Below are 20,977 nucleotides of genomic sequence, written 5' to 3'. Positions count from 1 at the left end.
GATTTCTCAAAAAAGCCTGGAAATCGTGCAGGGCTTTTTTCAATGCATGCACAGAGAACAGCATTGCAGGAATACAATAGGAGAGAACTAAATCTGGACCCAATCTAGGTATGTCACATCACACAGTTTTCTATTTTGTACCAAGGCAGTTTGCAAACGGGTTAAAAAGGAATGGCACCAGGGAGCAATCCTGCACCAACCCTTTAGATTACTTATGTCTCCAAGAAACTTTCCATCATGACCAAAACCTATGTATGCTGTATCTGTTATATCTGAGTAGATGAGATAAGCTAACTCAATCGACTTTGAACCTAGTTGCTTCCCTAACCTCTACTGACCTTGACCTATCAACTGCATCGAAATTGCTCCTGACATCAAAAAAGCTGACAAAGTTTCTCCCTTCAGTAGACATATTTCATATCTATTTACTGGAGTCAAAAAACGAAACCCTTTGAAACCAAGGTTGAGTATTAAACAGTACTGTATACACTTCTGCACATTTAAATGTAAGCAGCCACGTGCTTCAGAGGAGGGCATTGAGCACCGGCACGTTTTTATTTACAAATTAGGCACTGGGCACAGGTAAAGGATGGACTGGCATAATTATTGCCAAGAGCATAAAATGGTCTGTAACATAGACTGGCTTCCCTTGTGAAGTGTTGATGGGTAGACACGGAATTTGTGGGAGCGTAAGACACTTGTGGTTCTAACTTCTGAGATTGCCAATAGTCGAGTGCACATTTTTCAGTTGCTTTTAGGGGCGGGCAAGCCATGTTTCTAAAGCAGACACATTATTCCTGTATGGAGGCCATAGTTATATATGTGGTGTTATGTGGGGGATAATCTGGGGGTAGAGCGGCTTGAGGTTTGGCAGTATAGGTTGTGGATGCCGAAGCTAGGACCTGTCTTGTTTAGATATGGTGCCCATACATAGAGGTGAAATATACAAAATCAGGAATGTAAGAGGAAAAGGTAATTCGTTCTCAGTAAAAAATCATCCAGGACCTATTATAGTTTCATTACACACCTATACAGTTTTACATAATACAAAAACAGTTAAGAATGTGCAAAGCCACTGAAATTCGTACTCAATGAATAGCATAGCTTTTGCCGCCCACCATGCTTTGCACTTGGTAGTCGTTCTTTTTTCATATGCATTTACCAAAATGGGTTACTAAGCATGGTAAGCATGTTATGTACATTGCAAACCATACTGCCGAATAGCAGCGAAAACCCTGCCAAAACGTCACAATGGCTACAATCAGTAAATTCACAAAACAAAAATGCTGGCTAGAAATGAGAACCCCTTCCCACCAACACTGCTTCGTCGCTCCTATAATCCAGTGACTTCCAAACAGCTGAGCGTCGTTGATGAAGACCCTTGGATGCTAGGCACCAAGGAAAAAACACTTACTCTTCAAAGGCATCGATTTTTACAATGACCCATGAAACTAATCCATCTATCACAGCTGATCACAGCTTGAACTTTGGAGAGTTGTGCACGCTACCGTGTCCCAGAGTTTCATCGAGCTTCCGTCAGCCTCATTCCTCTGACAGGGCCTACCTTGTTTTCCTTTACATGCACCGAATCACACTGCATGCTTAGGAAGTATTAATAAAGAATGTTCCGGATAAAGGAGGCCCTTATTTACACATCGCCTTACCTTGCAGAAATGCTTTCTCATTTAAATGCTAATTCTTATTTAATGACTGTAGAAATGCATCCCAAAATGAGAGCAGATGCATCTGTTTTTTCAGTATTTCTTGGATGAATTACAAGATCTACTCCAGTTGATTGGTGGCCTGTTGTACACCATAAATGTGTTCCTTTTAATGTCAAAAGCTACTTTTGATGAGGCATATGATGGGTGTTTTCAAATTGGCTATTTATCAATCAGACCTGTGAGTGAAAAAATGACCTTGCTAAGAGCCTCTGTTTAAACACGTCCATCCTTCTGAATTAAATAATGTTTTGCCTGGCGGTAGAACTGATGTCTGATTTTTTTTAATGGAATTAATAAATGTTTTTTTCCCGCTTCGCTAAAACACATTTGCTCAATTCACTATATTTGTTTTTGTTAACATTTTTCTACTCTCGTCATCAGAAAAGTGCCTCACTTTTAAAACTTTAAAAGTGAAATAGAATCATTTTCTACTATCCAGACAGCTCGCATTTCCGCAGTTTTTTTTTCTTGTGTTTAAACCAACTACTGACAATTGTGTATGATTTGCACCTAACATAAACTAACCATAGTCACGGAGCTGTAATGGTAACAATAAAACCCCACATGCATCCTTTGCGAGTGTGGGGGTTAGGGGAGCATACCTCTGCCAAGTTTCCGCCTACTACCTCCTGGTCGCCAATTTAAAGATGGGTCACGTGTCTAAGGTGCAAATCAGATGGGCCAAACCATCGCTTTTTCCATGCCCTCTTCAGCAGCCTACTAAACACTTGCTGTGTTCGGACTGGGCGGCGTTACTCATCATCCAAGTTTAGACTGACATGGCAAATAGGAAGGATGGCAGTGGGGTGGCGGTGGGGTCCGACGTGTCCGAGAACGAAGTAGTCCTGTTCTCCCCCTCCCTGGGATTCCTCCTACCGTGCCGGGGAATAGTTTAGATTCCCAGTGCACCAATGTGCTTTCTCTGCAGTCTGGGTGGGTGGCGCTCGCATTAGACCCCTGTGGATTCCCCAGGGTTCAGGAGTGGGTCTCTACTTTGCTAAGGTATGCATTCCAACATAAGGCCCTGGGGATACTAAGATTAACAAAGTCTCATAACACGACGATGCATTTTACCTTGCGGTTTTTCAGTAACATGATGTCTCTTTGTTATTTCGTGACAAATGGAAATAGGTGTGTTAAATCCAAGCAAAATGTATCATTTCTCATCTCTCTGATCTGCTTGAACTCATATAAGTGTATTGAAATGATGAAACGTGTGGGTTGTCTTTTTCTTAGTCACTTTCTTTGTCTCGCAGCTATCTGTGGCAGATTCCATTAACATTCACAATAGGAAATACAAGTCACATCTCGTCAGAAGCAATTATTTGGGTGTCTAACAAATCAGGTAAGAAATTCACCAGCCTGTCTTCAAAATTTGATAAAGCATAATTGTGTTTGTCTTGTAAAGTTGGAGTTGATTGTTCCCGGCGATTAAGCTACAAAACACACATCATTTCCATTGAAGTAGAAATAACCGAAAGGACGAAAGTTATACAAAAACGAAGTGACAGATAGTGCCTGAAAGTTAACAGGAAAACCGAGGGATTGTAAGATTATAAAAAGTATATTGATTTGATTTGCGAAGTGCAATATATTTATCTTCACTGATAGGTGAAAATGGGGAAGGTCTTGAGAGTGGCGCCATCAGGAGGGAGGCAAAACATTCTTACTCATCTTATCTATGGAATTAAATAAGGTGTGCACCATTTGGAGTGGTTCATAAAAATAAGGATTTTCCTAAGGAAAGTACTTCTGTGGGCTGTCATGATGGGAAAGTCAGTCGCTGGAGGTGATAGATGATATAGTCGACGATAAAACAATAGCCATAACAAAAGCTGAACATACTGTCTGATTGTTATAATTAGTCTGCTAAATCACCATTGGTAGTACATGCACTGCAACATTTAATAATACTTACAGAAAATAAATGCTTGATAATGACAAAAACTACCGACCAAAAAACAATCAAAAGAGATTAATTTGGTGGTTTAGAGCGGAACAGGCCATCATCTAGATACTGCATTGTGAATCTTTTTTTGCATGGTAATTACAGACTTGAGTTCTTATGAACTGGTTTCTGATGCAGGAACACTACTTCTTCCCCTTACATTTAAATACCACATGACTGGTGGCATGGTTGTTTGGTACTGTTTTACCTTTGGTGTTATTTGTTCACCTGCTGGAAATTTGTCCAGACAGATGGATTTTGCCATGATAGTAATTACCAATTGTGGTAAATATCACCTATGATAATTGCTAACCAGTGCATCGTAATTGTAATCCCATCAAGTATAACACCAGGAAAAAATATATCTGTATCTGTGGTTGTAAGAAACTGAATTATTAGTTGAAGGAGAATCATCATTACCCACCTCAAGTAATAATCACAGTCCTAGTCATGTCAACCATCAAAGTCAATAAATGTAACTGAGCTCAATCCCTTGGTATGTATGACACAGAGTGGACAGGCTTAACTTAGGACAATGTGTAAAGCATGTATGCAGTTTCAGAACAGTAACAAGAACACAACACAACACAATTACAATCCCATACCAAATTATAAAACTATAGTAAATGTTAATAATAAAATACCACCAAAGGACAAAAAAACAATAAGGGGATTTTAAAGATGTGAATCTTGAAATTGTTAAATAAAAATATCCCCAAAAAGCATTAACCACCAACCACAGTCAATAGATCGTAGTAGACCAGGACCATGATGGGGCATGGGTCGGATACTGTGGGACCAGGTTCAACCAGGTTGCAAGTTTTACCTTGAAACTTAGGCCTGATATAGAGTTTGGCAGATGAGTTATCCTGTCCGCAGCATTATGATCTCCATAGGAAAAAATGGGAATGTAATATGGAGGATGGGATATCCGTCATGTTTGTGGTAGAGTAACCCCTCTGTCAAACTCTAAATCAGGCCTCAAGTCTCAAAAACAAAAGTTCAAAATCTTCCGCTGGGCAAGGCTGCATGATGTAGCCAAATAGGGCACCACAAAGCTGGATATGTTCTTGAGATCCCACTGAATTGGATGTGTTGCTGTGGAGAAGCTCTGAGATGGCGAAACATGTACCATTAGCCCAGCGGCAACAAAACTTTCTCGGATTGACCTGGTATATTTGTTCCAGTTCTCTGGGATCTTGAAGCTGCAAATCTTTCTAAGTTTTAATGGGCAGCAGGAAAGGTCTACCAGAGACAGCCAAGGGGTCCACGACCCAAGGTCCAGGGCAGTGCCTGTTGGAATTGGTCAGCTTGGAAGTTGCAGGATAGACCTCTTATAGCTTGTAGTATTTATGTAGCTTGAAAAGGAGGTCAGTCCTATGACCCTTAATGTCCACATCTTTGTTGTGTGTACAAGAGGGAGCACAGCCCGTCAGGTCTTTTCTCAGGTCACAGCCAGCAGGTCCAGTCCTCTTCTGACCTTCCTCAGGTCCAGAAAGTGTTCTGCAGAGGTTGCCAGAGAATGCCACATTTGTGTCTGGCTTTAGCTTATGGGTGGGGGCGACTCCTGGCCCTAATCTAACCAATGGGTGAATGTTCTCAGGCATAACCCCACCAATGTTTGCAGTAGTTTCTGTGGGCCCTACAGCAAACAATCCCACAGTGCTACTCTCTGCCTAAATCCTGGATGGTGAAATTCATCTCCCCTTGTGCAGAGCCTGTGTGCCTACCCAGAGGTCTGAGCAGTATAATGAGCAGCCCCTCCTCTGTGGTCTCTCCAATCCAGTTCAGGGAATGGCTTCTGACCCACTCTGGTTGGTGCTTGTCTGACTGGGGGAACAAAAGAAGGGGCCTGCCCAGGTGTCATCTGTCACTTACTTATAACTGGGAAAGCAGTTTGAAGTACATTAACTTTCTGGGCACTGTCAAAATAGTCATCCTGTCAGAGGAGCCAAAACAACTCTCACACCCAGGATTTTGTTGCTGCTCTAGGGGCAGTCTTTACAACTCATTCAGGGCCATTCACTCAGAGGACTGCAGCTGGAAGTGAGTGCAAATTAGCCAACAGAAGATTTAGACAGAGAAAAGTTAATTTGTAAAAGTTATTTTCCTTAATATTACATAAAATCTGATTCATAATTAAGTAGGGTATTTTACAAATAATAAAAAGAGTTGTTGAATCATGTTTCTGGCTGGTCCCTACATTGAGGTAGCAGAATCATTATATAATATTGCTTAGCAGTGATTCTCTGAGGGCCAATCAACCTTCCTTCAGTGGAAACAGTTTTTGGGTGCTAATCACTGCAAGGACATGTTAACGTTACAGTTTGTCATAACCTGCTTTTAAATACCACACACCCACCCAATAGGTGCAATAGGCACAATAGGTGTTGCAGTCCACTAGTGTCATTTTAAAATTTCAGGCTGTGGATGCACTCTGTGCCATGTACTAGCGACTTATAGGCAAGTTAAATATGACAATTGGGAGTACTCCAATTTAACCATGTTTAAAGGGGGTGAGCACGGCACTTCACTACTGGTTAGAAAGGGGTAATGTGCACAGAGAACTACAACTAACAAAACAGATAGGGCAAACATTTGAGGACACTGCAACCATCATTACCCACAGTGGTAATTCACAAAAGGCAATATTTTTTATTTAATGGGAATTCTTTAGGCATCATTTATATACATACAGCAGTAATTATAAACTCAACAGATCACACAGAAGTTATTATCACCAAAGTAGCAAAGTTGCCTTTTTTTGCATGGACATCTCCTGCCTTTTTGGCATTTTTCTGAGCATTTCTTGCTATTGTTACACCTCTATGCCCAGTGACACTGCTAAGCAGTGTCCCACTGTGTATGCACTTGTATTGCTAAAATTAGGGTTATTTAATTGCTCTAATACATTTCCTGTAACCCTTTAGTAGATTGCTTAGAAAACACACCAGTAGCATCAGAATTAAATGTCACATGTGGGCTGCATCGTGTATTTATACGAGCAACATATATGACAAAAATATATATATACCTGGAGCACAACTCTGCCCTTGTTGGACTGCAATCTTAGTGCACCCCTGTTATGTAGGAAGAGCCTACTTTCAGTTATTAAAACATCACTCCTTTTTTTCATGTAATCCCACAGGGCTGAGCGCTCATATGTAAAATGCATCACACTACATGTGTGGGTAGTGTCCTTGCACAGTAAAATAAAATACAAAAGCTATTCTAGCTAGTCTTTCTCCTGATCTCGCCTAAATGGGGTTATAATATTTCCTATCTTGCCCTAGGAAAATGCTAGAAAATGCTTCAAGGTTATTTCCACTTCAGTTTGAAAATGAAAGTTAGTGGTGAATCAAATGTTCTAGAACCTTACTGAAAAATAGCTTTATAACCATGGCCTTTTTGCTTCCTGAGCCAAAATTGGCCTAAAATCAGTTTTCCCTCTTAGACCCCACAGAGCTGGAATGCGTTTCATTAGTCAGGACGGTTACCAACTTTGGCTCAGTGGGTAGTAGCTTGACTGCGAGCCCAGGAAGAGCAGATGGGTGTTACATGTTAGCCACATAGCAGGGATTAGCTATCTGCGGATGGACAGGAACGGTTGGCAGATCATAGGGCAGCATTACCACTATCACTTTTGACTTTAAAATGCCACGGACAACGACTTCTATGTAATCCTATGCTGCTGGTAGGTAGTTAGGGTTCCAGCCACAGCGGAGTGCAATTTGTACCCTTTCAGATAGGAGGAGAGCTCCTGTAAATAAGGAGTGGCTAAGTAGAAGACCTGCCTTGTGACATAAGCTTTCTGTCACATGGAAAAAGGTGCTCCTGCGAAAGGTTGAAGTAAGACAAAGATGAGGTACTGCAAAAAGAGGTGGGACACTGCAAGAAAATACTTAGAATTGGGTGGCAGGATTTCTCCAATCACTCACTAGTGCACAGGGTAAATCTGACAACACAACCACCAACCACAGAACATTCCTGGGCATGGAGAGACTGCACCTGGGGAAAGGTATCCTGCTGTCGGACAACATCTGACTCCTAACAGAAAAAAAAAGACTAATTATTTCTCTTGGTCTGCAAGGACTGGAAATGCTGTCCAAGAATCAAGTGGTTGGCCTTGTGTTTGCGTGCTTCAGGGACAAAAAAACAAGAGGATATGTACCTGCAAGAGGTCTGTGGAGACTGGAATACTGGACCCTATAGGATGTCTGAATGGAGTGAGAGCTGGTACTTAGAAGTCTTCCCCGAAGAGTTAGAGGTTGCACCAGTGGCCAGAATGACATTCCAGCTGTTAGAGAAAAGTGAGATTTGGACATTTTTTACACCTCCGGAACACCAGGACAAAGTGATGCAACTTGCCCATAACGGTTTCTCATCAGGTGAGTAATAAAACCTGGTTTGTTGTACTCAGAGCTTTTTACAGCCCTGGAAATAGCTTCAGCCATACATCAATATAGAAGTACTCAGACATTTGGTGCCCTCTCTGCCTACATCATCCAGCCATTTCAACTGGAGGACTTAAAATTCCAAAAAAGTAAACAAGTACGATAGGAAAAAGAGCAGCAGATTTATCTGAGTTTTGAAGCAGCCTCCAAAAGCCATGAAATCTGTTTTTTCCCCACTTACAGCTTTAACAGCCAAAACCAACAGTTTCAGTAGGAGCTGGATGACACCCAGCTTTCAAGGCCCCTTTGCAGCCACCGATTTGGACCTTGCCCCGCTGGAAGATTTTGACTTCCAACTCGGAAACTAAGTGCAAAGATAAAAATGTAACCAGTGTGACCTGCATAGTGAATCCAAACTACTCTCATCATAGTGAGCGTAATATCGTGCCTACGACTTGGTCACCTGCAAGCTATTATTTCAACCCGCTATACTTAAAACATTAAAAATTCATACCTCCAATATCTCTTATCTTATTTAGAAAATCGTGGAGTCATGTTGGTCATTAAATACGTCGCTAAATTTCTATATTAGTTTTAGAATATTATTGTTTTGTGTTCTTTATTTTAAAATTATTGGTATTGCTTGAACTTAATACACACTTGTTAGAAATGGGGTCTTTGGTTGGCCAAGTACCCTCACTCTAGTCAGGGTAAAGGAGAATCACCCTCAGTTAATCCCCGCTCGCCCCCTTGGTAGCTTGGCACAAGCAGACAGGCTTAACTTCAGAGTCTAGGTGTAAAGTATTTGTACCACCACACACAGTAACTCAGTGAAAACACTACAAAATGACACAACACAGGTTTAGAAAAATAATAATATTAATCTAAACAAAACAAGACCAAAAACAACAAAAATCCACCATACACAAGTCAAGTTATTAATTAAAAAGCAAATAGAGTCTTAAATCCTTAGAAAACAGTGCTAACACTGCTAGCATGAAAAAGTACCTGGGTTGCATCAAAATAACACCGCAAGGGCAAGTGTGCATCAGAGAAGGCCAGCGATGCATAGATTTCTCACTCGCAAGCAAGACCGTGTGTCATTCCTCCTCCGGTCGGGTCGGCGTGCGTTGTTTTTCCTCTCCGCTGGAGAGCAATGCGTCGATCTGGACATGCACCTCGGGTCCAGGCAGACCTTGTGTTGGTTTTCTGCACCCAGCGAGGTTTGCGTCAAAAATCCGGTTGCACAGTAACAGAAAACTGCGCTATGTTGGGTTGCAACATTAACAGCCTCCGGTAGCGGGTGTTGCACATCGTTTCTCTAGCTGTGTTGTATCGATCTTCCAGCCGCGATGCAGGTGGAGTGTAGCTTTCAGCCGCAAAGCCAGCGGCGTGTCATTTCTCAGCCGCATCCCAGAAGATGCGTTGAAAATTTCCCTTCACAGCGGTCTGTGCGTGGATTTTCAGTCTTTGGCTGCCAGCTTCACCTTTCAAGTGCCCAGGAACTGGATAGGGCACCACTTGGCAGGGTAGAAGTCTCAGCAGAGAGTCCAACAACAGTAGGAGGAAAGCTCAGGTCAAGAACCTGTGGGATTTCTTCACAAGCAGGATTGCACAACAAAGTCCAGTCTTTGTCCCCTTTCACAGGCAGAAGCAGCAACTGCAGGACAGCTCCACAAACCACAGTCACAGGCAGGGCAGCACTTCTCCTCAGCTCTTCACCTCTTCTCCTTGGCAGAGGTTCACCTTGATTTCCAGAAGTGGTCTAATTTTCAGGGGTTTGGGTGCCCTTCTTATACCCATTTTGGCCTTTGAAGTAGGCCTACTTCAAAGGAAAGTCTCTCTCATTCGTGAGATCCTGCCATGCCCAGGCCAGGCCCCAGAAAAGTTTCAACACTCCGTCCATCTTTTTATTTTATTTTGTGATGTGGCTTTGTGTGCCCTAAGTGGCAGGGCTATGCCCAGACTTGAGTCCCTTGCTTGCTGCACCACTGGATTCAAGCTAGTCTGGCTGATGAAGGGTGATACCCTGAAACCAATCCCAGGATGCTTGTTTTCTGTCCAGGGAGGACCTGGTCTAGCAGTTCAGGCTGGACTGTTCCCATGTGGAACAGGGTCAAGACTGATTTGCATATGGCTGGATCTAAACTGGGATGACGTGGTGAGTAAAATAACAATGGATCAAACCAGATCTGTGACTGGGAGTGAGTGTTTGAAATGTTTCAACACTCCGTCCATTATTTTATTTTATTTTGTGATGTTGCTTTGTGCGCCCTAAGTTGCAAGGCTATGCCCAGACGTTTTCTGTCCAGGGAGGACCCGGTCTAGCAGTTCAGGCTGGACTGTTCCCATGGGGAACAGGATCAAGACTGATTTGCATACGGCTGGGTCTAAACTGGGGTGACGTGGCATGCAAAATACCAATGTATTAAACCCAGATCTGTGACTGGGGGTGAGTGTTTGAAAAGTTTCAGCACTCTGTCCATTATTTTATTTTATTTTGTGAGGCCCCAGAAACACACCAGGGGGTTGGTGACTGCATTGTGTGAGGGAAGGCACAGCCCTTTCAGGTGTAAGTGACCACTCTTCTCCTCCCTCCTACATCAGATGCCTCATCAGGATATGCAGGCTACACCCCAGCTCCTTTTGTGTCACTGTCTAGAGAGAGGTGCAAACAGCCCAGCTGTCAAACTGACTCAGCCAGGGAATCCACAAACAGGCACAGTCACAGAATGGTTTAAGCAAGAAAATGCTTACTTTCTAAAAGTGGCATTTTCCAACACACAATCTCAAAACCAACTTTACTAAAAGATGTATTTTTAAATTGTGAGTTCAAAGACCCCAAACTCCACATGTCCATCTGCTCCCAAAGGGAATCTACGTTTTAATCATATTTAAAGGTAGCCCCCATGTTAACCTATGAGAGAGATAGGCCTTGCAACAGTGAAAAACGAATGTGGCAGTATTTCACTGTCAGGACATATAAAACACATAAGTACATGTCCCACTTTTAACATACACTGCACCCTGCCCATGGGTCTACCTAGGGCCTACCTTAGGGATGTCTTACATGCAAGAAAAGGGAAGGTTTAGGCCTGGCAAGTGGGTACACTTGCCAAGTCAAATTGACAGTTAAGAACTGCACACACAGACAGTACAGTGGCAGGTCTGCCCCATGTTAGAGGGCTACTAATGTGGGTGGCACAACCAGTGCTGCAGGCCCACTGGTAGCATTTGATTTACAGGCCCCAGGCACCTCTAGTGCATTGTAGTAGTGGATTACCAGTAAATCAAATATGCCAATCATTGAAATCCAATTACATATATATTTTACATAGGAGCACTTGCACTTTAGCACTGGGTAGCAGTGGTAAAGTGCCCATAGTAACAAAAACGACAAAAACAGAGTCCAGCACACATTAACAGCCTTGGAAATAGAGGCAAAAAGTTAGAGGAGACCACATCAAGGATGCCAAGTGTAACACGTGTCCCCCCCAGCTGAAAGTGGGGAGCAACTACCCAACCTCATGAGAGTTCTCATCACTAAGGCAGAAGAATCTGGACAGACCACCAGCATTGGCGTGTTCTGTACCAGGGCGGTGTTCCACCGTAAGGTCTATCCCCTGTAGGGAAATGGACCACCTCAACAGTTTTGGATTCTCACCCCTCATCTGCATTAACCATCTGTGGGGCCTGTGGTCGGTCTGAACCTGGAAGTGAGTCCCAAACAAGTAGGGTCTTAGCTTCTTCAGCGCCCAGACCACAGCAAAAGCTTCACGCTCTATGGCACTCCAAGTACATTCCCTGGAAAGTAACCTCCTGCTAATAAAGGCTGCAGGTTGATCTAGGGCCTCTTCATTAAGCTGTGAGAGTATTGCTCGTTTACCATGCTCTGAGGTGTCTGTTTGCACAACAAACTCCTTGGAGTAGTCAGGTGCCTTCAGCACATGTGCTGTGCACATGGCAGCCTTCAGGGTATTAAAAGCGGTCTGGCAAGCCTCTGTCCAGATCACCTTCTTTGGTTGCTTCTTGGAAGTCAACTCAATCAAGGGAGTAACAATGGTGCCATACCCCTTGACAAACCTCCTTTAATAGCCAGTGAGGCCTAAAAAGGCTCTTACCTCAATCTCGGTCTTGGAAGGATCCCAAGACATAATGGAATCAATCTTTGGCTGTAGGGGTGCCACCTGGCCACTCCCCACCTGGTGCCCCAAATACACCACAAAACCCTGCCCTATTTGGCTTCCCCTAATAGTGAGGCCTGCCTTTTGCAGGGCCTCCAACACTTTGCAGAGGTGTTGCAAATGTTTCTCCCATGTGGAACTAAAGACAGCAATGTCATCCAGGTAGGCTGCACTGAACTCATCCAGCCCAGCCAAGACTTGGTTAACCAACCTCTGAAAGGTGGCAGGGGCATTTTTCATCCCAAATGGCATCACTTTAAACTGAAAGTGCCCATCTGGGGTAGAAAATACAGACTTCTCCTTGACCCCCTCAGTCAAGTCAATCTGCAAATACACAGACGTTAAATCAAACGTGCTGAGGTATTTGGCAGCTCCCAACCGATCAATGAGCTCAGGAGAAGGGTTGCACGTTAGACTTACTGACTGCATTGAGTACCCAGTAGTCCACGCAGAACCGGAGTTTGGGAGTGGCACCAGGTGCAGCGGCCTTTTGGACCAAAACCACAGGGTAGTCCTAAGGACTGCTGGAATGCTCAATAACCCTTAGGGTTAACATCTTGGATACCTCCTCCTTGATGCTAGCCCTGACCTTGTCAGTCAAACTGTAAACGATTTGTTTAATGGGTGTACTGTCCCCAGTGTTCACATCATGTGTGAACAAGTGTGTGACCCCTGGAATCAGGGAACAGTGAGGCGAACTGTCCCAGGACCTGGTGACAGTCCCTCTGCTGCTCTGCAGTCAGGGAGGGGAAGAGGTTCATCCTCTGTTGCTAGGAGCATGGACAATTCAGTCCACTCAATGTGTGGCTTGAGCTGGTTCAGGTGCAGGACCCTCAAAGGGTTTCTGGGAGTCTGCAAGTCCACCATGTAGGTGACGTCACTCTTGCACTCCACCACCTCAAATGGCCTAGTCCACTTGTCCTTGTGCGCCCTAGGCTCCACTGGTGCCATCCCCGACACTTTCTGACCAGTTTGAAACTCGACCAGAGTGGCATTCTGGTCATACCAGCGTTTCATATCCTCCTGGCTTGCTTCTAGGTTCTCCTGTGTGAGACCCCTGAAGTGGGCAGTCTGGTTTCTTAGAGCCAGTATGTAACTGAATATGTCCTGGGGTGGTTCACTAGGAGCTTTTTCCAAAGCCTTCTTCACCAGACTTAAAGGTCCCCTCACAGGGTGGGCATAGAGCAGCTCAAAAAGACTAAAGCCAAGTCCCTTTTGATGCACCTCCCTGTAAGCGAACAGAAGGCATGGCAAGAGGACATCCCACTTTCACCTCAAGGGCTCTGACAGGCCCATTATCATGCCCTTCAAGGTGCAGTTGAATTTCTCAACCAGACCATTGCTTTGGGGGTGGTGAGGTGTGGTGAACGTACACCTTAACCTCCCACTTTTCACAGAGATTTCATATAAGTAGATATGAATTTGGTACCCATATCAGATAGCACTTCCTTGGGGAAGCCCATGCAGGTAAAACCCCCATCAATGCACGACCCACCACAGGGGAAGAGCTTGACCTCAGAGGAATGGCTTCTGGGTACCGGGTGACATGGTCCACCAAGACCTGGATGAACCTGTTTCCCATGGCTCTCTTGGGATCCAGAGGCCCCACAATGTCAATACCAACCCTTTCAAAAGGGGTACTAACTACAGGAAAAGGTTGGAGCCTTACATTTCCCGCCACTCTTGCTGCTTGCCTGACACATTTGGCAAGACCTACAATGAGCATCTCAGTGCCTGCACATTAGGGGCCAGTAGAAGTGAGAGACAAGCTATTCAAAGGTCTTGGCCTGCCCCAAATGTCCTGCTAAAGGTGCATCATGAGCCAACCCCATAAGAAAGGCCCTGAAGCACTGGGGTACCACCAGCACACTGCTGACCCAGGCTCAGGAACGTTAGGCTCACTATACAGGAGACCGTCCTCCCAGTAGATCAGGTGAGATCCTGGTTCCTTGCCAGCGGCCTGGTCTACAGCCTGCTGCCACAAACCCTCTAGAGTAGGGCATGTCTTATGTGCCTCACAGAAGGCCTCCCTGGTGGGTCCCCCTTCCTGCTGGCACTGTGACAGCTCAGGGACCCCCCGCAGTTCAGCCACCTGTTCCCCTCTAGGCTCTGGGGTGTCACCCCCAGGCTCCGCCTCCTCACAGACAGTGGGAACTTCTGGGCCGGTTTCCTGCGCCCCCTGCCCTTCCTCTTTTTGGCAGTCCCCTGGGCCTCTGTTTTAGGCTCCAGGGGCTCTTGACCACCCTGATGGGCTGCCATTGACCTGGTGAATACACATACCCACCCAGGCAGACCCAACATCTCCAAGTGTGATCTGTTTTCCACCTCCTTCCAAGGGGAATCCTCCAGGTCAGTACCAAACATACAATCTACAGGCATGGTTGGACTCACAGCTACCTTCAAAGAACCTGAGACCCCCCCCCCCATTCAAAGGGAACCTGTGCCACTCTGCACAGGTACTCTGAGTCGTCCACTTCAACTACTTGGTGAAGTACAAGGGGATCTATCTGCTCTTCAGACACCAGGTGACTCCTCACTGTAGTCACGCTGCCTCCTGTGTCTTTCAGAGCCTCCACCCTCTGTCCATTGATGGTCACCCAGTGTCTGTACTTCTTGGTGTTCTCAGGCACCAGGGTTCTCTGGACCATCTCACTGTCCCCTAGTGAGACAAGGGTCATCTCAGCTGGGTCCCACCCACCTGGAAGCAACTCCTCCCCAAGCGCTACACTGGCCAAACCCTGGGACTGCGCACCTGTGGGTGCAGGTGTACTCTTGGGGCATTTGGGGTCCCCCCTCACATGACCCACCTGGTCACATGCAAAACACTTACATGGGGGACCCCCTTTCAAAGGTCTCCCTTTGGAGAACCATGGCTTCTTTTCTCTGAGGGGTTGGGAATCCTTACCCTGGGAAATAGGTTGGGGCCCTTTAGAGAACTCCCCTTGTTTACCCTTACCCCCCTTTCTTCTGAGAGGGGCCCTGCTCACCCTTGCCGTGATCTCCCTCATACCTCTTCTGGACCCTGGTGCTCTCCCAGTGGTCCGCTTCCTGCGCAAGCTTCCTGGGGTCAGTCAGCTTGCTGTCAATTAGGTGCTGGCACAACTCTGGAAAACATAAACTGTACAAGTGCTCCCAAGCAATCAAATTGTAAAGCCCCTCATATGTTGTCACCTTACTGCCATTCACCCAACCATCCAGTGACCTGCCGAATTAATCAACACATTCCAACTATGTTTGGGATTCCTTCCTCTTATAGGACCTGAACTTTTCCTTATACTGCTCAGGGGTGAGACCATACCTTGTGACTGGGGCTTCCTTCATGATAGAGTAGATGGGTCCCAGAGGAGCCCCTAAGGATATCATAGTATCCCTCCCCTCTACCTCAAAGTGCTTCCACAGACCTGCCTCTCAATGAGCTTCAGGGACCAGATTCATATGGAGAGCAGACTCATACCACTTGAACCACTAGAATATGTCCTCCTCCCTTTTGTGATCCCTCTCAAGATCTTTAGGAATGTGCACCCTCCTCTCAGGCTGTACTGTGATATTGCTACCACCATCTCTACTGGACTGGCTCCCCTGATCTAGCTCCCTCAAGCTAAGCTCATGAGCCAACAGTATCTTCTTTTCCGCAATGGACATCCTTCTCTCTTCCCTCTCCCTCTCCATCTTGAGCTTCTCCAGCTCCAATTGGTATTCCCTCTCTGCATGTCTGTCCTGTAACTCTTCTGGTGTCAGACCCTTGGAGGACACCCTGCAACCTGCCCTGGAGACTCTCTCCATGGACATAACAGGCCCACCGACTATACTATTGTGAATGGATAGCACCTCTTCCTCCTCACCCTCCTCCTCTTCTGTGTGCCCCTCGGCTTCCTTGGCTGTTACCCAGGCCCTCATTGCCTTCTGCAGGTCCTCCTTCCTAGTGGAGCATTTAATGGGACAAGCAAGGTTTTTGCAGAACTGCTTTAACTGGGCAACTTTATAGCTCTCCAATTTCTCTAAATCAGAAGCAGCTCCAGCTGATGCATCTCCAGACTGAGACATGATGAGAAGTTAAAAGTGCAATGTTCCAAAGGCAGAAAAACAAGTTCCCAAATGAAGTTCAAGAAAAGTCTATCAGGGGATCAGAAAAATGTGGAAGTAGAACAAAAAGAGTCCCAAAAGTAAACAAGCAAAAATCACAAGACAAGTAGATGTGGTCACGTAGTGGTCTGCATTGAAAACAGTAGTGCACACTAAATCACTGTATGTCAAGTGCAAATACAAGTCCAATCCCAACTGCTCATCATCAATGTTAGAAATTAGGTCTTTGGTTGGCAGTCAGGTTACCCCCTGTCCAAGCAAGGACCCTCACTCTAGTCAGGGTGAAGGAGAATCACCCTCAGTTAACCTCTGCTCGCCCCCTTGGTAGCTTAGCACATGCAGGCAGGCTTAACTTCAGAGTCTAGGTGTAAAGTATTTGCACCAACAAACACAGTAACTCAGTAAAAACACTACAAAATGACGCAACACAGGTTTAGAAAAATAGGTAATATTTATCTAAACAAAACAAGACCAAAACGACAAAAATCCACCATACACAAGTCAAGTTATGAATTAAAAAGCAAAAAGAGTCTTAAATCCTAAGAAAACAGTGTTAACACTGTTAGCATGAAAAAGTACCTGGGTTGCGTCAAAATAACACCGCATGGGCGAGTGTGCGCCAGAAAAGGCCAGCGATGTGTCGATTTTTCACTCGCAAGCGAGACCGTGCGTCGTTCCTCCTCCGGTCCGGTCGACATGTGGCGTTTTTCCTCTCCAAAGGAGAGTGATGCATCGATCCGGACACGCACCTCGGGTCTGGGCAGGCTTTGCCTTGGTTTTCCACGCCTAGCGAGGTTTGCGTCAAAAATCCGGTTGCACGGTAACAGTAAACCACACTATGTGGGGTTGCGAGGTTAACAGCCTCCGTCAGCAGGTGTTGCGCGTTGTTTCTCCAGCTGCATTGCATCGATCTTCCAGCCACGATGCAGGTGGAGCGTAGATTTCAGGTGTGAAGCCAGCGGCTTGTCGTTTCACAGCTGCGCCTCGGAAGGTGTGTCGAAATTTCCCTGCACAGCGGTCTGTGTGTGGATTTTCAATCTTTGGCTGCCAGTTTCACCTTTCAAGGGCACAGGAACAGATTAGGGCACCACTTGGCAGGACAGGTGTCTCAGCAGAGAGTCCAGGTGCTGGCAGGGGAAGTCTCTGTTGGCCCTGAGACTTCAACAATATGAGGCAAGCTCAGGGCAAGCCCTTGGAGATGTCTTCACAAGCAGGAATACACAACAAAGTCCAGTCTTTGTCCCCTTTCCCAGGCAGAAGCAGCAACTGCAGGATAGCTCCACAAACCACAGTCACAGGCAGGGCAGCACTTCTCCTCAGCTCTTCAGCTCTTCTCCTTGGCAAAGGTTCCTCTTGATTTCCAGAAGTGATCTAATTGGATGCTCTTGTTATACCCATTTCTGTCTTTGAAGTATGCCTACTTCAAAGTAAAGTCTCTCTTGTTTGTGAGATCCTGCCTTGCCAAGGCCAGGCCCTAGACACACACCAGAGGGCTGGAGACTGCATTGTGTGAGGGCAGGCACAGCCCTTTCAGGTGTAAGTGACCACTCCTCCCCTTTCTCCTAGCACAGATGGCTCATCAGGATATGCAGGCTACACCCCAGCTCCCTTTGTGTCACTGTCTAGAGAGAGGTGCAAACAGCCCAACTGTCAAACTGACCCAGACAGGGAATCCACAAACAGGCAGTCACAGAATGGTTTAAGCAAGAAAATGCCTACTTTCTGAAAGTAGCATTTTCCAACACACAATCTCAAAACCAACTTTACTAAAAGATGTATTTTTTAAATTGTGAGCTCAGAGACCCCAAACTCCACATGTCCATCTGCTCCCAAAGGGAATATACACTTTAGTCATATTTAAAGGTAGCCCCCATGTTAACCTATGAGAGAGAAAGGCCTTGCAACAGTGAAAAACGAATTTGGCAGTATTTCACTGTCAGGACATATAAAACACATACGTACATGTCCCACCTTTAACATACACTGCACCCTGACCACGGGGCTACCTAGGGCCTACCTTAGGGGTGTCTTATATGTAAGAAAATGGAAGGTTTAGGCTTGACAAGTGGGTACACTTGCCAAGTCGAATTGGCAGTTAAAACCTGCACACACAGACACTGCAGTGGCAGGTCTGAGCCATGCTACAGGGCTACTAATGTGGGTGGCACAGCCTGTGCTGCAGGCTCATTAGTAGCATTTGAATTACAGGCCCTGGGCACCTCTAGTGCAGTGTACTAGGGACTTACCAGTAAATCAATTATGTCAATCATGGAAATCCAATTACACATCTACTTTACATAGGAGCACTTGCACTTTAGCACTGGATAGCAGTGATAAAGTACCCAGAGTAACAAAACAGAAAAAACAGAGTCCAGCACACATCAACAACCCGTGAAACAGAGGCAAAAAGTTAGGGGAGACCACGCCAAGGATGCCAAGTCAAACTCTCAGCCTATCAACATATCTCTCTGAATGTTGTTTTCATATGTTTATTCATTGGTATTTCTGATACCATCTCGACATATTCAGATTTTTTGCTTACTATTCAATTTTAAAGTGCACTAATAGTTATTGTGATCAATGTGAACACTATGGATGGTGTTAATCAAAAAATACCTACAATTCAGTGTGCTTATTTTGCCCCTTTAGGTTGTAAGTTGAGGGCATGACGCCTACTAGTGAGCCCACTCAATGGGTGTTCTGAACTGATTTGAGTGTGTCCCGATTGCTAGGCTATATGAAGCATGGATGAAGTATCTAATGAAACTGCATGATTGTCTTTTGACCGTTATGCGAGGTCTCATATCAACTCTTCGATTATGAGATAGAGCTGAGCAGTGTCCTCATATATTTGTTGGCTTAGTTGATGAGCTTCCAAGAGCTGGGTGAGTTGAACTATGTGAACATTAATCAGAAATGTAAGATAGATTGGAGCATAGCCTGATGATTTTTGTGTGGTTGCTCCTGAAGGTAGTAAATTAGAATTTGGAGGCATCTCTGTGTAACATATGTTGGTAAATGATATCAAGCATGGCAAAAGATTACGATTAATAATTTCCCATAGTCACAATCAGAAGTAGCTAGTGGTTCTTTGTTATGTCTAAAAGTGTAGTTTCTGGCTTTCAGCATAGGTAGAAATCTAGATGCTGGTTATTAAACTGTAAATAGTTGAACAGTTATGCGGCCAAATCGGTTTACAAAAATTTGATTAAATCATTAATTAAAGCTAGTATGCGTCCTTGAAAAATGAGTGCAGTTTTTGTACTAATTTACAGCTATCCGCAATTTTTATTTTCTGAATTTAGCTAGCTTGTCTTCAAAAGACATTGAAATACAAGAATGTGCTAACTTTAAAATAGATACATTCAAATTCATGATTTTATGATAGGGGCTGTTGTCTACATATGACTCCACCGACTGAAGCAGTAATACCATATCTTGGGGTTTGTTCAGACAGGGTTGTATAATGTCTGTCGAGGAGGGCAGATCCAATGCTGATTTTCAGTGTTATAGTGCATTATGTAAACGATGCCCATTTAGATTTATTACATGAATACTTTGAAAATCCATTGGGTACCAGGACCTCGTGGGCCAACATTGGACTCAAATGACTAAGAAAGCTAACTACGTTGGTGAACACGTTCAGACATCTAATATTAGATGTCCGGGACCAATGAAATGCCGCAAGCCATTATGCCTGATGGTGGTTCTAGCCTTGCAGCCGTAGTTGCAGCTCACAGTTCTGAGGTAGCTTATCTTGTGATGCTCAATAATTAAGAGCCAGCAAGACTTCACAGAAACGTGATGCTGAAAGCATTATTCTGCAGTGGGACCTCTAGCTGTCTACGAAATTGGAATAAAATTCAGTAATTTCATAACATGAGAAAGAAGGATTATTTACTCTTTCCAGAATACCACAAAATGTGTAAACAGTTTTCGGGGGACTATCAATTGCTTTGATAAGTGATCTTCAGATGTGACAGAGAAGACTGAATTAAAAACACTATCCTAAAATATATTCAGCCAAGAGTCAGACATCTTGAAAAGTTTGTTGCCACTTAAGCATTTTAATGCCCTGGAAAGGTATACTTATTGCAGCTGGCGAAAGTTTTAAAATGCCCGAATGGGACAAATCTCTACATTGCAAGTACAGGACAACTAGTTTCTTACTTTCGATTTAAATGGACATTTGTTATCCGTTGCACCTCGGAGAAAACATTTATGTTATTTTATGAGGCCCTGACCTTTTACTGCTAGAAAAGTATTGTTAACGATGATCGCGAAACTATTTATTTTGTAAGCTCTTTGTACATATATGTTAATGCGCCAAAATGGCAGAGTGGTGAGTGACATCACACACCTTTCATCTTTAATAGCATCGTAGGGAGGACACCCTAGTCTGCTCTTCAGACTTTCAAGTTGCCTCTTAAATGCTGCTGAGGGTCTGTGGGAGGGAAACGAGTGGAAACCATAGTTCATTTAAGAAAGTTGTGAGAACCATATTTACTTTCTGTTTCTGTTGCTACCTTCATCATAGCTTAACCAAGGAACACATGGCAGCGGTAAGCCTGACGTTAATCAACGTCCATGTTTTTTTCTGACCTCAACCATAAGTAGTGCAATAATTAAATTGACATTAATTTG

At 44.6% G+C, this 20,977-nt stretch overlaps 1 protein-coding gene across 1 annotated transcript in view; it reads left to right on the top strand.

Annotated features, from left to right (window-relative positions):
* The window catches only part of TRHDE (thyrotropin releasing hormone degrading enzyme), a 2,205,852-nt gene that overhangs the window by 1,484,017 nt on the left and 700,858 nt on the right, over positions 1-20,977 (top strand). Inside the window, exon 10 of the mRNA XM_069229561.1 lies at positions 2,981-3,069. Coding sequence (XP_069085662.1) covers positions 2,981-3,069 — 89 coding nt within the window. The remainder of the gene's footprint in view (positions 1-2,980; positions 3,070-20,977) is intronic.

Source organism: Pleurodeles waltl, chromosome 4_1 (assembly GCF_031143425.1).
Source record: "Pleurodeles waltl isolate 20211129_DDA chromosome 4_1, aPleWal1.hap1.20221129, whole genome shotgun sequence".
Taxonomy (NCBI): domain Eukaryota; kingdom Metazoa; phylum Chordata; class Amphibia; order Caudata; family Salamandridae; genus Pleurodeles; species Pleurodeles waltl.
Note: the sequence above shows the minus strand (reverse complement) of the source record. Positions and strands in the feature narration are given on the sequence as shown.